At 37.6% G+C, this 16,194-nt stretch overlaps 1 protein-coding gene across 14 annotated transcripts in view; it reads right to left on the bottom strand.

The window, feature by feature from the left end:
- Nucleotides 1–4,251: 4,251 nt before the first annotated feature.
- Nucleotides 4,252–16,194, bottom strand: part of NBEA (neurobeachin) — a 480,010-nt gene continuing 468,067 nt past the window's right edge. For all 14 annotated transcript variants that reach the window (XM_071804835.1, XM_071804807.1, XM_071804804.1 and 11 more), the window contains 4 exons: nt 12,383–12,484; nt 8,891–9,087; nt 8,036–8,187; nt 4,252–6,033 (listed from right to left, as the gene is read on the bottom strand). In XM_071804835.1, the coding sequence (XP_071660936.1) occupies nt 5,943–6,033; nt 8,036–8,187; nt 8,891–9,087; nt 12,383–12,484 (542 nt within the window). In that variant the 3' untranslated portion in view covers nt 4,252–5,942. The remainder of the gene's footprint in view (nt 6,034–8,035; nt 8,188–8,890; nt 9,088–12,382; nt 12,485–16,194) is intronic.

The following is a 16,194-nucleotide window of genomic DNA, read 5'->3' as shown; positions in this document are numbered from 1 at the left end:
CTGAGCACCTTTCATGTAAATTAGTGCAATAACTGTATTCAGTGATCCAAAGGCAATATTCTTAGAGTGTACTGCTGAAACAGGATAGAGTAGTTTTCTAGATAGCCTTGTAGCTGGGAGTTATTACTGAGTCCCAAGCCCCATCTGCCATGATTGTGTGATATGGTTGATAGGCTGATGATCATAAAGACCATGTGACTCCCTGTAGGTGCCCTGGCTACATCCAGCAGCTTGAGCAATAAAAGGTGGAGGTTTGGGCACTGAGCTGCACTCACCTGCATAGTGTAACTGGCATGCCTTTAACCTGTCACCCTCTAAACAATGCCCTGCAGTGTGCATTGGCCGACATGAAATAAGGGCTAGTCCCAGGGTGTCTGGCAGCATGGCTACAGGCTGTCATGCCACTTGCTTTCAGGTCAGAGAAGGGCCCTGACCTGTGTTAATTACTTGGAGAATAATACTCCCACATGACAGCTGGTTCTGCTCAAATAGACAGCTGAAAGACAGGATACTCATTTCATGTCAGGTTTTTACCTCCTGCAACTCATACTGGGACAGCAAGGAGCTTGGTGAAGAGATTTCTGTGTGCCTTCTGGAGCCTTACATGCTTGTGCTTTGTGCTGAATCTGCTTTAGTTCTCCCTGGCAGTTAGGAGGAATGAGGATATGTGATGAGTACCAAGAGGGACATGGTTGCAAGAGCGAGAAAGACCAACTTACAGCCTGCGTTTCATTGTACCTTAAAACAAGGACAACAGAAGGGTTTAGTAGAGGAAAGGGAGAGGGGAAGGACATTGCAAGAACAGACCTGGGACAATCCGCCTATTTGGAAAAATGGACCAAGTGTTTTGTTGAAGGGCAAAGCTGTCCCTCTTACTTTTCTCTAAGCCCCTGGACTCTTCCCAGAGTCCTGCTGTTTTCCTGCTGAAGCAGCACTTTTTTTCTTGTGTTATTATTTAAAAAGATGTGCGTGCAGGGACACCGGCCACCAGGCACTATTTTATTTCCTGTTTGATAGCTCTATACAAACTAACATATTTGAACAGCTGTGGGCACTGGATTTATATGTATAGCTCTACAGTGAGACTGAAAGACCACTTTTAATTGTTCTGCTGCTTTTTCTGGCAATCACAAGTTCTGCTACACAGTGAGGGAAACAAAGCGCTTCATTCTTAAATTTGCACAGCTATGATACCAGGATTAGTTTCGACACAGGGCTTGGTCATTGCAGCATGCTGTCAAGTCTGTCTATTCAAAGCATAAACAGACATGAAACATTTAAGTCAAATCCACTGGTGCTGATAGCTTTTAGCTGCCTGTAATCTTCTGGCACCAGAGGAGATTTTTTTTTCTCCTGTCTAATTTTGTACATAAAAGCGTATTCTCCACTTGATGTTAGGAACACGAGGCTGAAGGTAGCTTGGCATTGTGGCACTTCAGGCACACAGAGTCCTTATGCCAATCCTTCAACGAATAAAAAGCACTCCAGGCTCTGAATTTTGCACATAGGTAACCATGTTAGTTACCCAGGTGCTTGTTTGTGCCAGTAGGGTGCAACTGAGGGAGGACTCACTTCTAGCTAATGATGTGGAGCTGTAGTGCTCTTTAGGCATGATGTTACCACAGAGGGACCCATAAACTGAGTCAGCTGTTTGGCAGATTTTCATCTAAGTAAATCTCTGTGTAAACTAATTATATGGCCACAGCTTATAAATTTTACAAGAAAGTAATTTCCAGATTTGTTTTTCTTGTCAGTTGCAGATCTTGAAACTTAACTGTAGATGTTGCAAAACTAATCACCAGGGTTAGAGAGTCTATAAACTGCACTGTACTGCATAGACATATCAATTTCCAGTACTAATTTCTTTCTTAAAATACCAGCTAAGTTTTAGTCCATTCACTTTTAGTGTTTGCAAGTAACACACACACACAAGCCTAAATAAAACAAATCCACAATTAAACATTTGGAAAATGTGAGAATAAACTCCAGCTAGAAGTCTTCAAATAAAATATTTATGTGTACCAGACGACTTGTATCAGGAGGTGGTTCTCTTGCTGTTATCAGAAGTCAGCCCTTCACTCCCTGCATCTGCTTCAAACACTTTTATCTCTGGCAGCACAAGGCTTGCTTCAAATATCCTGCTTCCTTGTCAGCAGGGTCGATGCACTATATTATAACAAGCATTCGCCACAACTGCTGTTCACAGGTACCATTTTTAGCTCTACAAGCACAACCCGTGAGATCATCTATCAACATAAAAATTATTTAAACAAGGCTCTTCTAGTAAATTGAGCCTAACTAGTGTTTACTTGGGGTAAAGTGCAGCAGCCTTTCTTTTATTGTTGCTTTTGTAGAGAAAGCAGCAGCAACCTCAGCAGTGGTAGGATCTGAACCAGGAATAAACCTCTCAGCTCTCACATTGTCCTCCCAGTATGGCATTACCTTATAGTCCAATTCCTAACCTAGGACTGACTAGCAGGAACACACTCAACAGCTTCATGTTATTTTCATTGCAGGTATATTTTAGTTACCTAGCTTTATTCTTAGTGTTGCATCTCCCTTAGCTGAGAGATTGGTGGCTTTTAACTGTTTTGGTCAAAACTGGTTCATCTTCCTCAGGCAGCTCCCAGAGACCCCCCGAGGTTAGTAACTCTCATTTCTACACAGGAAAAAGGTGAGTCAGCCCAGCTTTATTGTGTGACAGAAATAGGTCAGCTGAAGTTTTGGAAAAGTCTTGTGACATAAGCTGGAGATCTGGAAATACTACATTTCTACATTAAGTGACCCTGAAACAGCTTGGTGTATACTAATGTAGTTATCATAAATTAACAGAAACAACACGTGAATTTAAATATTCTGGCACAATCATAACTTTTTTTTTTTTTCTTAAAAAAAGATAAATTAAATAGACAATAAAAGGCAGAAGTAATGTTTCACCACACAGACTAATATCAAGCAGGTTTATGTGACTATACCAGCCTGTTAGTACATTCTCCTTGTCCTGTGCCCTTGTGGAAACTAAAACCATAATGAAAATGGAACTTATTATTAGTAATAATTACTATTATTATTACTTGCTTGGTGACCCCTACCTATGAATGCTATTATTATTATTATTATTATTTTTATTATTATTATTATTATATATTTTTTTAACCTGTGATAAATTTCTCATGGAAAAAATTTGCCTGTGCACAAAAAACTTCTAATTTTGGTGACTAAATTGTACTTTGCATAATGCTGACAGACTTCAAGCAAACAACAGTGTTAATTAAGATAATAGTAATACTCATTTTTTGCTTAACCGCAATGCTGCATTTTTAAAAATCAATTTGATGAATCAAAAATGAAATGAGGGGTGATACTTGTATACTATTAATTAAATGGAGGCTGTGGCATATCCATAAAGCTGTTTCACATGGCAGTATTAACATATCAATATCTTCTCCTCCTCCACTCTCTTCCAGCCCCAAAACAATCAGGTTACCCATCTCAAAAGCTGACTGATAAAAATACATATTTGCTGAAATGTATGCTGTATTCTAATAAGGTTTCCAATATTTGCTTTAGTTCATTTTGGTAATTGTTTAAAGAACAATCCTTCTAAATGGAAAGGCAATGAGTGAGGCAACAAATTGAAGTGTTGACTGTTATTCCACTTTTTAGTCCAACAGGAGTTTTCTAATTATGAGGAAAGTATTTTGCTTTTCATTGCTACCTTAAATATCTGACATTTAGATAGCTACTATCTCCACTTAGTTGCTGTAATCTTTGTAGGGACGTCATCATTTCCAAAAGGCAATTTATCCCACCTGCTTTGTTCTGCTACGCAGGGAGTACATATATCTAATGTTCAATGCCTAAAATAAGATGAAGTTAGTTCCATCCTATCAGATATTGAGAGATATCCAAAATGGTTCTCATCAGATCTTTGCTTTCTGTGAGGTCTATTATATAAGATTATTGCCTATACACAGGGATCTTAAATATCCCTTAAAGGCTTTGATTTTTCACTTCTGCTGATCAAAGAATCTTTAGTAGCTTCTCTTAATGTACTGACAATCGAGAGTTGCAAAACACACTCTGTAACCTCTGTTTTAAATCCTGAGACCCCACGAAACACAACCACCCAGGCATGCATAATTTTTGGTATATACATAGTATATGAGAGGAATTCTTAAAATAATTGGTTCTGCCTAATGCTAATGTGAATGCTTTGATAAAGAGTTCATTGACACAAAAAACAATCACTGAATTCTTTGCATATTTTATTTTTCGTTTTGATTTCCAACTCACACACATCTGGCATATTTTACATCTTTGCAATAAAACATGGTTACAATAGCTTAAGGAATTTATATATCCAAAATATTCCACCATGATCTCAAGATGAAATGAACTTGTCTTCCAGATGTTCAATAGTCTCCCAATTCTAAGCTACAAACTCAAGATATTGCTTACAGACGGGTGATGAATAACTTAATCATTACACTGATCCCCATGATTTCAAACCTTATAAATACAAACAACAATGAAGAAGGAATTCAGTGCTAAACTTACTAATACAAGGTGGATAACAAATAAGTAATCACATCAATAAATAATGATATGTTTCTGGTGCAAAGTGCCAATACAAAGAATCCATTATCTTTTTAAATAAATGACTGCGAGTGTAAATTCTGAGAAAATTACATTCCTGTTACATGCCTCATAGCCCTACCGACACAATATGTACATCTATGACAATACAGTCACCAAATATACAAAGAAGAAACATGAATTAAATGTATATACCCCTGGGTGTGTAATTTGATCAGTACAATGTGCAGAAAATTATTCAGATAGTTATCATTACAGTATTGTAAAACATGAAGTGCCTTAGTCTGAGTGGTTTCAGGTGAGATTTTCAGAACTGAAAAGAATAACTTCAGTCAGCTTTACAATGAAGCTAAGGTTGTCAAATAAACCAAGCTGCTCAGAGGAAAAATAAGGGAAAAAAATCACTGGGGACTCTCTCACCCATGGTTTGTATGCCAAATGCTAATAATCCAGAAGTATAGCACTTTATCTGTATTGGGAGTCATTAAGCCTTACAAAGCACTAAAGTGAATGTCCCTCTTTGCTCCCTTTCTGTCTAGTCTTTGAATTTAAAGGGAGGAATCAGTTGCTATTGTATATATAAAGTATAAATATGGCAAATGATGGCTTTTTATCCAAATGCTTCATGAGCAGAACTCCACTTAAAAGGGGTAAAGTTTAGATTCAAAAAGTGAAAAACATGTGTTGGTGGAAATGTCAAAATTACTGTTTGCTCCCAAATTCAACCCTTTAACACAAGCTGTACCCTTAGGCAGATCTCCAGTCTGATTTATGTGAATGCACCTGTTCCTTCAAGACATCAGGTTTAAAGTACATGCAAGTTGTAACTCCACAATAAAATTAAGAAACGGTTTTGTTCTTTATACAAGGTTTTACTTTTACAAAAGTACCCCTTTAAAGTTAAGATGTGCATCTGATGTACAAAGTATCAAACATATTTTTTTAATCTCAGCTTGAAAAGAGGCTGGAAATGGGATGCATGTTAGGTTCAAAGCCTAAACATTGAAACAACTGGACACAAAGTTCCTCAGAATTTTCAAAAGTCTCTTGTGGCGCATCCTACTACCTTTTCTCAATAAACAAAGATATATGAAATAATTACCAAAACATCTCCTAATTCATATAATTTACATGATAGAAGCTTGCTTTTCAGCAGCTGGTGTTCAGTTGTGAAAAAACACACAAAGTAAAATGGTTGCTGACTACAATGTACAGCTATTGCTGGGTGTAATGGAATGTACAACGGAGGTCAATGCAGACGTGGTTTTCCACCAGAGACTACACCTTTCATTGCAGCACTTGTGCTCTCAGCTTTACCTGGGCTTTCAGTTCTTCATTCTGCTTCAGTATCTGTTCTGATGTTCATAATGCCACCGGTTAAAATCTATATTAAAAGCTACGATGCTGCCAGAAGCCATGCCAGTAATCAGAGTTCTGAAAAAGACAGAAAAGATGATCCTGTTAATCCTCTTTTACCTTCTTGAGCAACAATTTACCATAAACAGTAAAAAAGCTACAAGAAAAAGGCACTTTTTGCAGCACCATCTGAAGGTGTCGGATTTCTATGTTCCCATTATGGTCAAAGGAAATCTAGAGATCCATTCAGTCACTTTCACATAGCTAAAAGCATCTATGCCATTTGTGGTGTTCTTGTATATCCTGCCTTGCCTCCAGCTGCATCTCCAGAAGGGTGTGTGTCTTCACTTGGTCCTTTGTCATTTGTGCTACCCCAGGTACATACCTCAGACCTCTGAGGCATCTCAAGCAGCACTAACTGGCTATGGATAGGCAACTGAATTAGGCCCTGATCAGCACCCTCAGCACAACCTGAGGCCAACCTCTACAAGTCACTGGGCATATGCTTTAGGATGAGCTTCATTGTCCTCTAGACTGTACAGGCTGTAGCAAGTAAACCACCATGGTTATTATGGGAGCTTATTCCTGTTGCTCACTGAAGACACCTATGCCAAAACACCTTCATTCAGGTACTTTAGAATGCAGTTGCCTAATTTTAGGCACCTTGTGCCACTGGAGGTGCTCCAGGATGGCTGATGCATCTAGGGTGGGTGGCAGCTGTGACACAGGACCTGTGGAGTGCTCTGCACTTAGCGCTGCAGCTGGCATCGGCTGGATATCCCAGACAGAAGACAAAGACAACCAAACTGATCCCTTAATCATAAGCTGATCACACCTTGGTGCTCCTATAAAGCTTCATATTGAAATGTAGCCCCATATTTACATTATTCTGGTAGCAACAGTTGAGGTGATTTTCCAGTTATCATATATCCTCTAATTCTGGAAGCTGAGTTTTAAAATTGGATTAGATGTCTATCACCACTTCTATCAAATCATACAAAAGCCATTCTCTGCATAATTATGTGACTAAAGCTAAGCAGTACTTAAAGCACTTTGCACAGCTGGGGCTTCCCAGCCTGGTGTTACAATAAGGGATAGAGAAAATAGGCTAGCTGATTTTTTTTTTTTTTCAGAGTAAATAAATCTCTTCAAACAGAGCATAGTTCTGTATGCATAAACTGGCGAAGCTCCAGAAGCAAATAGGTCTTTTCCAGTAAATTTCTATTAGACTAAGTTTGAGACAAAACACTTGTTTCAATCATCTCCTCATACATAAGTAAATTAGGTACGCATTTTGTTTATAGGTGTTTGTGTTGCTTTATAAAATGGGTACATAGCACAGGAATGCTGAAAAGTGTAAGAAAAATAAATTGAAATGAATTCTGTATGATTTTTCCAATGTCCTATGAATTCTTTGCGTAAGTTTGTATATTAATAAGAAATACAACACTGATGCATGGTGTAAAAAGCTCTCATAACCCTCCATAAATGCAACACATAGAAGACTGAGGGACCAGGTTCATATACCTTTACATTGACAGTGTGCATTTTAGTGCCACAGCAGTGACTGCAAAGATCTAGGCTTGTACGCTGCATCCCCATTGCTCATGGTCAAAGGAAAGGACCACACTCACTCCGCATGGATAGATCCACTAGTAATACTATACATTATAGTTTAGATGCAACCCCAAGGAGTTCTCAAGCTTTGCATAGCTGAAAATCAGAAACGTACCACAAACTTTTGTAATTGGTTTTAAGGCACTGGTTAATAGGCACTACTGCACTCCAATTTAATCTGACTATTTCTATGTTCTTAGGTTAATGTAATTTTACTCATATTTTGCTAGCTGAGTCTCTGGCTTTCTGACTTCAATGTTCTAAGACCTCACCTTAATGTTATGAGACTCAAGGAACAGAAAAATGCTGAGTCAGACAAATCAACAAGATAACACCTGGGGCAATGGTTTTGTACCATACCCTGTTAATGGTTGCATACCATAAATTCATACCTTAAAGTTCATGGAGATGTATACTTTATACAATGTTATTACTTACACACAAATATTAATGACGAACTTACCTCTGATCATGAGACAGATCCATAGCTCTTATGCCAGCATCACAGCCAGGGTAAATATAGAGCTGCTTGAAGTCACAGGCCTGCCACACTTCTACTACGCCATTGTCTCCGCCTGTCACCAGGTTCTGCCCGTCACTGCTCAGGAGGATGGCCTTCAGCAGAAAAAGACAAAACCCAAACACAAAGTGAGCTTTTATGGAAGCAGGTCAATATTGCAAAAATGTAATGAACTTATATGCATTTTTTTTTTTGCTGTACAGATATTAAATTTGACGAAAAAGGTTCTCACTCCTATTTCTCCCCAGTCAGAAAATAAACCAAAAAATTTTGGATCTCCAAATTTTAAATAAAACAGTTGTGTGGTTTTAAACACAATATATAACCAAAAAGACTTGAGTTCAGGACATAACATTTCTATGTTTGTCTTACAATATTTGGTGCCATCACTAACACCTGAGGCAGAGCAGCGATCTACATTCCTAATGCTGCTTCAAATGCTAGTGACAGAGCAGAGCCCTGAAGGCATGAATTCATGTCTTGGCTAATAAATGAAGAATAGACTCTTTTCAGAGCATTTTGTTTTAAAGACGTACTTCCCACTGAAATTTAATTCCAAACAAAAATTCCAGGAATCATGTGGGATCATAAACAATTTGTTCTTATTTATTCTGGAAAAGCTCAAGCTCATTTTTGCATTTGGAGACGGAGACAAGAGGGTCTGTGTTTGAATATGACTTAACCAGGAGGTGGCAATTTACATACATGATTTCCTTTAAACCACATGACAAATAAATTCAATTTATTTTAATTAATAAAGGCAAGGCACAACAAATGTTTGTTTGCATTTAGATTTACCCTGGTTGAATCATTGATCTCCATCTGAGCTAAGAGTTTGCCATTAATGCTGAAATTGCTGAACCGTCCTCGTTCATAGTAGATGATGCAGTGACCTTCACTAGATACTGAAATTAAACGAGGATACAAGCAGTTTTCTGTTCCTTCCAGGGCTCTCAGCAAATCTCCAGTAATTGTGTGTACCAGACAAGGACCTTCTGTACATGAAAACACAATATATAATACATTTACTGCTTATACAAACTATATATGCTATGCACAAAAGCAATGCATAATCCACATTTATATCACATCAGTCCTGCACAGATATAGTAAGTTGCAATGTTTGCTTCAAGAATTTAAAATACACAACAGAAAAAGAAATGCAAGGGCTAACATATTAAGAAAATAGAAACAACATGCCTAAAAGTGGTAGTTTATTATTTACTGAAGCTGGTAGGAGTTTCCATTGCTCTATCTTCTCAAATATTCTTTCCTCTTTCCAAGCATTCAGAAGCCTCAGTCTTACTCCTTTCCTCCAACAAGATGAGCTCTCTTTAGCCTGCCCATTCACATTAAACAGATGGGGCCCTATCAGTAACTAGAAGGAACAATTCCCAGTGGGCATATAATCATATCACTGCATATTTCTCCTATAGACAATGGCAGTTCCTGTAGGTCCTCTCCCCCAATGAATGCATTACATACATAGATTTCAGTCCTGAATTGTTTCAACAATGGGCTTCATCTGACAGCCAACAGAGTTACTATGATATCTGGAATTTAGGAGACTACGCTATAACTGCATTTACTCCAGAGAGATTTTAATATGAGATTTTAATGTCTTTGTATTACTGCTGATGAAAGAAAAAAACAGCTATGAAATACAGAATGTACATTTTAAGATGCAAAACTAGGCTATTTCCATTTCAAAATGTATGAGAAAAGTTCTTTTGAAAGTGAGATCAGTATTCCTACTAAGGAAAAGAGTCTCTTCTGTGATAAACGTAATGAGACATGGGAAATACTAAATGTTTTCTTTTATGAATCACAGGATACTCCTGGACAGCACAGTAAACTTTTCCTTATACAACTGGCTTATGATCCTGCAAGTAAATTCATACTGGCAGCCTCAGCCACCTCACGTTAAGCCCTTTTAACTTCTCTGAAATTCACATAGCAGCTGGGTTTGCCCAGGTAGAACGAATCACAGCATCGGTGCACTCATCTGCGAGTGCTCTGGTACAGGTTTTTATTCATGTTTCCTTGCATAAAGCCTTACACAGAGAGACCTGAAGCGGGACTGCATCCATGGGATATGACTGCAATGGAATTAATTTATTTTCTCAAATAGTTGAGTCTCAGCTTTGGAAATACAAAAGTGCCAGAATGTTGTAAGAAGGGAAGCCTCTACCTTTAGAATAATTACGAAGTTAGGTTTTTCAAAAGGAAAGTGTAATACCTTCATATTTAAGCACACTGACAAACTGCCACTACCTTGGTTCAGCTGACTGGTCACGGAGAGGAAAAGGCAAAGCAAATCCTCTGATTTAGGATGCTACTGTAAAGACATACAGACTGACTGGTCTTCTTTTGGGATTGTTGGACAAGAACATGCAAACATCAGCCTGATGCATGGGATTTTTCTCAGAGGAGTCCTATATGTGCTGTCTCCCCGCCTGAGCAGGTTCTCTGGTGTGCTGCGTGTGTTGTCGCAGTGCCACAGTCCGGGAGCAGGACAGCGGAGCAACACAGCACTGCCATGAAATGATACTGGAAAGGGACTGGAAGGGAGAGAAACTGAAGCAGCAGCTTTAAAATATGCATCTTACGGAAAACAGCAACCAAAAAAGGGATTTTTCTCTCTGCATTTATATATGGTTTTCATCCTGACTTTGAAGAGGAAGAATATGGGAAGAGTAACTCAAGAGATAGACTGATCCTCTATTGTTCTTGATCAATTAGAAACATATTTGGGATTTGATGCAAAAGTCTTTGGTCCTCTGGCAACCTTTATCTCTAAAGAGATATGTTACCAAAGCATCACAAGTTTAATGAAGTAGTTATTCCAATAAGTGGAAATTTGCAAAAGGATAGTTGGAAAGGGTACACTATGATGGTAGTGTGTATAAAGCTGCCTTAAAAGATAAGAAATAGCAGTGCTGCAAGAAAAAACTTCAGGTTCAGCATCACTGTACATTATTTTCATAAATGTATTGACTTTGCCTAAGCCTGTTATGTAGTATGTTATTATGAGAGTAAATGACCCACTAGGGTTTCCTGTTAAAAAATGCCTTTACTCAAAAGTTTCACACTCAGCTTTGAAAATAAATGTTGAGCTTCAGCAATAACCCAGGAGCTCAGCTGTGCGGAAAAGCAGACAGCATGAGCATTGCATCCCTCCTACCCTCTGAAGCAGCAATGTTTTTAAAAAGGAGTACAAGGATATTCATGTGCATGTATAAAATAGGCAGTGCTGTAGACAGAGAAAGCAAGTAGCTGGATGTGGATATAGGAGTGGAGTGGAAATAAGAAAGGAAGATTTATAAGGAAGAAGAACCTTAAGGACAAGGCTAATATAAAGAAAGGAAATAAGAAGGCAGAAGAGATATTGTATCACAAAAGAAAGTGAGAGAGAAGGTGGAGGAGGGGGAGGCAAATAGGAAAACCAGAAAAAGACATGTGGTTTGCCAAATCAAGAAAAGAAGTTGAACGAGCGAGGGTAGTGGGGGAAAAAAAGTGGGCATGGTATTAAGGGGAAAAAGGAGAAAGTGGGCAGAAAAAATAAAATGGAACAAATGCAGGTGAAACAGAATAAGAAAAGATGAAGCAAACACTCATTGAGGTGGTGCTTTATTACCAGTTATACAGGAGATGGCTGCAGTTTTGAAAAGGTATTTTGAACATTATATTAGGAATTGTTGGATACTCTGGATCCCATAGATAAGTAACAGGGAGAAAGTGTGAACAGATGGCTCCAAGAATTTATTAGAAGAGAGGTAACAACAAACCTGCAAACTCCTCATTATTTGGAATCCACTATAAAAAATACTACTGGATGAAATACCATCCACAAATCCAAACCCAAGAAAATTGAGCCTGCTTGCCTTGCCAAGGAGGCTGAAGTCAATCCTACAAATTGCCACCCAATCAAGATCAGGGCAGAGAACTTGGAGCTGACCCTCCCCTAAATACATCTCTATCAACAGGTTTCTTAAAAATCAGTAAATGTCATTATTGTATGAATTTTTATCAACTATTTTTCCAGATCTGAGGGGAATAGTAGCACAGGCTGATGGCTGGAAGGAATGATCAACTTAATTTGTGTCTAAAGTACAGATAGTAAGTAATAATGTTCAGAGTAAGCTGCTGCAGATTCCCCTAGAGTTGCAACACATCTTAGTAGAGGAGACTTTGGATAATTAATGTCTATGTGACTAGAGGAAAGACTGAGAAGTACTGCTAAAAAGGCTCTAAAATTGTTAAGACTTAAATTATAAAACCATTTCTGACCTTTAGCACCGCTGATAACGAGTCCCAGCTCTGCACAGACCGACACGCAGACAACTTCATGGTCATGACCAGTTAGAACAGCTCGAGGAGCTGGATAATCACCTGTTTAAAACACACAAGAAGAAAAACAAACAAACAAAAAAGGAAAAAACAAAGGAACACCAAATCAGACCCGGTTCATCAACAAAAGAACTTTGCTGTAATTCGCCTTAAATCAGTAAGCATCAAAGAGACGTGCAGTGTGTTTAAATATCTCATACGTAGGTTTCGGAACAAAATACATTCAGATATCATAAAGTTTCATAAGCACAGCTTCCCAACATGTTAATTAATGCATTAAGAAAAAGCAAACTTCTTTGGTTAAATTATGGACTGCATGTTGTTTACAATACACAAATGATAACAATACATCGCTGCTTTATGACCTTAAAATACTGAAAATGTGTATTTCAGATAAAGAACACAAAGTATGGTGGTATTAAAAGCAGCTGTAATGTAAAGGTCTGCTATTGAACGTATCTTTTTCTACACTTCTGCTAGGAACCTAAACAGTAGCATGAGTTGGGCATGTTCCTGTATTAATGATCATGATTTGTTCCATGAAACTGGGGGTAGGAAAAGAGAGGAGGAACAGCACTGTACTAGAAGGATACTACTGTTGCATAGACATTAGTGATTCAGAGACACATAAAATGTTTATAGATTAAAATTTTACCTAAAGATGGTTCTGGCTATACATAATTTTATGTATATCACTACAGATACCCAGGGCATTTTTATCACAATTTATTAAAGAGTAGGATAGACTAATCCCCAAATATTATTATTTTTTTTAATATTCAGGAATGAAACGTATTTTATTTTGGGTTCAAACAAGTAGGAAATTGTGGAGTGTTTATATGACAAACAGCAACATTTCTATTGCTTCTAATAATAACACATACTGACATCTTAATAGTGAAACTCCTACAGGCAGTAAGGAATTGTTCAGTATTCAATATTGCTTTCCCAGGCAAAGAGAGTTAATCAGTAACAAAAAATTAGCAACTTGCTAGAGAACACAGATTTCATTTGTACTTTGTACAAATGAAATATACAAAACTGGGAAATTCCAAAGGACTGGAGCTCTGCCAGTGTAGTTCAGAGAATTAAAAAGGACAAAAGTAACAACCTAGGAAACTACAGATTAATTATTGTAACATCAATCCTATGCAAAATAACAAAATGGTTAATCCACAGTTCTGTCAACAAAGAATTGGAAGCAAAAATCTCATTAATGCCAGTCAGTACTTGAATGGGAGTCTTGTCAAGCAAGCTTCGCATCTATTTTTGACAGGATGACATGTACAGCTGATAAAGCTGTTAAAATGGCCTCTATGTATTTTTTCAATATATTTGTCTTAGTAATACAATGTTTTGATATAAACCTGTTTTGTATGGAACTGACTGTGGACAACATGGATGGCACAAAAGCTGGTTCAGTAACAGATCTTACAATTTTTTGTTCATAGAAAAGTATCTGCTATGAGCTACATATCAGGACATTGCAAATTAGAGTGTTCAATTAGGAGCTGGGAATTGATTCTTGATTGAATACTAGCCAATAACATTACTTGCAGTATAATATACAAACTTTGCTGGTAGGGTTTGATTCTATATAAAACTGATAGAAAGATTTATGGGCAACTGCATAATGAAGAAAGTCATTATATAACATTCTCTGCATTGCCTAGTTAAGAGAAAAGGTAGCAAAATGTGTCTTATTTATTTTATTTATTTTTAATTCAGTCAGGTGGAAGGTTGGTGCCCCTGGACAAGGACAAGAGCTGCTCACTGGAGAGGAGATTCTATTCTGGATGGCCATGAGACAAAGGAGGATTTATGGAGCCAGAAAGGAAAACATCCTCAACGTTAATTTTCAATGCAACACCCTAGAACAGTAAACAGGAGTCAAGAGCTACCTTGCCATGGTAGACCACATTTACAAAAATGAGCATAAAGGAGGGTCATACAGCTGATACAGAGAATAAGACAGGAGGCTGCACAGTATTTAAAGTGTTTTCTTTCTTCACTGCAGAGGTAGCAAAGCAGTGAATTAACCACGGCAGCTGGGGGTCACTGGCGTAAAAGATCTCCGATAACCAAGAAATTTATCTTGCAGCTAATGGCACAGTGAGGTCCAATGGGTAAATGGCTGCACACATTTCAACCTAGCAATAAAATGAAGTTTCCTAACTGGAAAAATAGTTAAACATTAAAACAAATTAAGAAGGAAACTATCTGAGTAGTTAACCAATATTGCATGGGTTTCTGAAAGATACGCATTAGAATGGAAGCTTGGATACACTTCTGTGGCTTAATGAATTTAGTCTTCTTTATTGTGGACACTCACATCATATAAACCTGTTAATAAATCAATGAAATTGTTATCTGGGTGTGCAGCTTGGAAGGATGTTTCGGACCTTTCCTACTCTAAAGGAGAGAAACATCATGATTTTCAGCCTGAATTTATTCCTGCCTAACTTGTCTCTTTATTCTTGTGTCAGCACTGTCCTTTAGCTTCAGGTCTTCTCCCTCTCTTGTGTTTCTCCCACCCATGTACTTACAGAATAAATCAGTCCTCTCAGTCTTTCCTTTTGACCCTGCTAAACAAACCAAACTCATATAAACTCCTTTGAAGTGATGGGCTTGACATTTATTAGCCATTGTAGTATTTCTGTGCCCATTTCTGTGCCTGTGTAGCTCACAGTTCTTTCTTAAAATTTGGGTAGCTAGAACTGTATATAACAATAGCTCTTGGAAATGTAGGATGAATCTACAGTATTTCTTGCCAAACCCTAACATCTCTTGTCATCAAAATTTTAAAAATAGATCCATGTATTTTACTGTCTTTCTGAAACAGCTGAGAACTACCAACCATGGATTTAGGGATTTCAATTTGGATCCAATAGTACATGGTAGGTCAATCTACCTGGTCTTATCATTGCATTGTACAGACACATTAAGACTTTCCTATCTCTGATGAAAGCAGGCACCCTAATAAATCCTACTTTTTCCAATCTTTAATCTAGACTGCAAAAAAAGAATCTTTCTGGTCTGGAAACTGAAGATGTGGACTGAAAACTGTGCTTTACTGCTAGGGAAGGACGGATGTGGGAAGAAACAGAGAAAGATGATTTGTGTATATCATCAAAGATTAGGTATATTTTGAGATTTAGATATTTTTTAATTTCCCCAGCAATGTTGATGTTGAGAACCCCATCTCCTTTTGAGGTTTTCTTTTCTTTAAGTGCATGACAGAAAAGTGAAAAAAAAAAAATGCAATTCAACTAAATTCAGAACTTTATACTCTTTTTTCCTCTCTCTCTCTTTTTTTTTTTTTTTTTAAATTCTGTATGTCCTCCTGGGAAAAAGAGAAATTGTACTCGAGGGTCACCTTGGCATAAGGTGACATACAGTAGTGTCATCAGACTGCAAGGCTGAATGACTGAAATTATTAGGTGGTTAGAACTTTTTTAAGGGAAAAGCAAGAATGCAATTTTCCAAAGGATATTTTCCTCATTGCATCCAAGGTAAACACTATAATATCATGAAAATCTAAAATGAGCATATTTAACTGACTTCTTGATTTTTAATGGAAAATGTTTATAAGAAACAATGGCCCTGCAACATAGATCTTCAAGTCCTGTTTTTCAGTAGATACGAATGAATAATGGAATATCATTATCAGGAATAACAGTTCAACAGTAATTGAAAATGTTTTTTTCCCCTTGGGGCACAAAGAAAAAGTATGCAGTGATACTTTCTACAGG

The sequence above is a fragment of the Patagioenas fasciata genome, chromosome 1 (assembly GCF_037038585.1).
Source record: "Patagioenas fasciata isolate bPatFas1 chromosome 1, bPatFas1.hap1, whole genome shotgun sequence".
Taxonomy (NCBI): Eukaryota; Metazoa; Chordata; class Aves; order Columbiformes; family Columbidae; genus Patagioenas; species Patagioenas fasciata.
The sequence above is the reverse complement of the archived record's forward strand: the minus strand, read 5'-3'. Positions and strand labels throughout refer to the sequence as shown.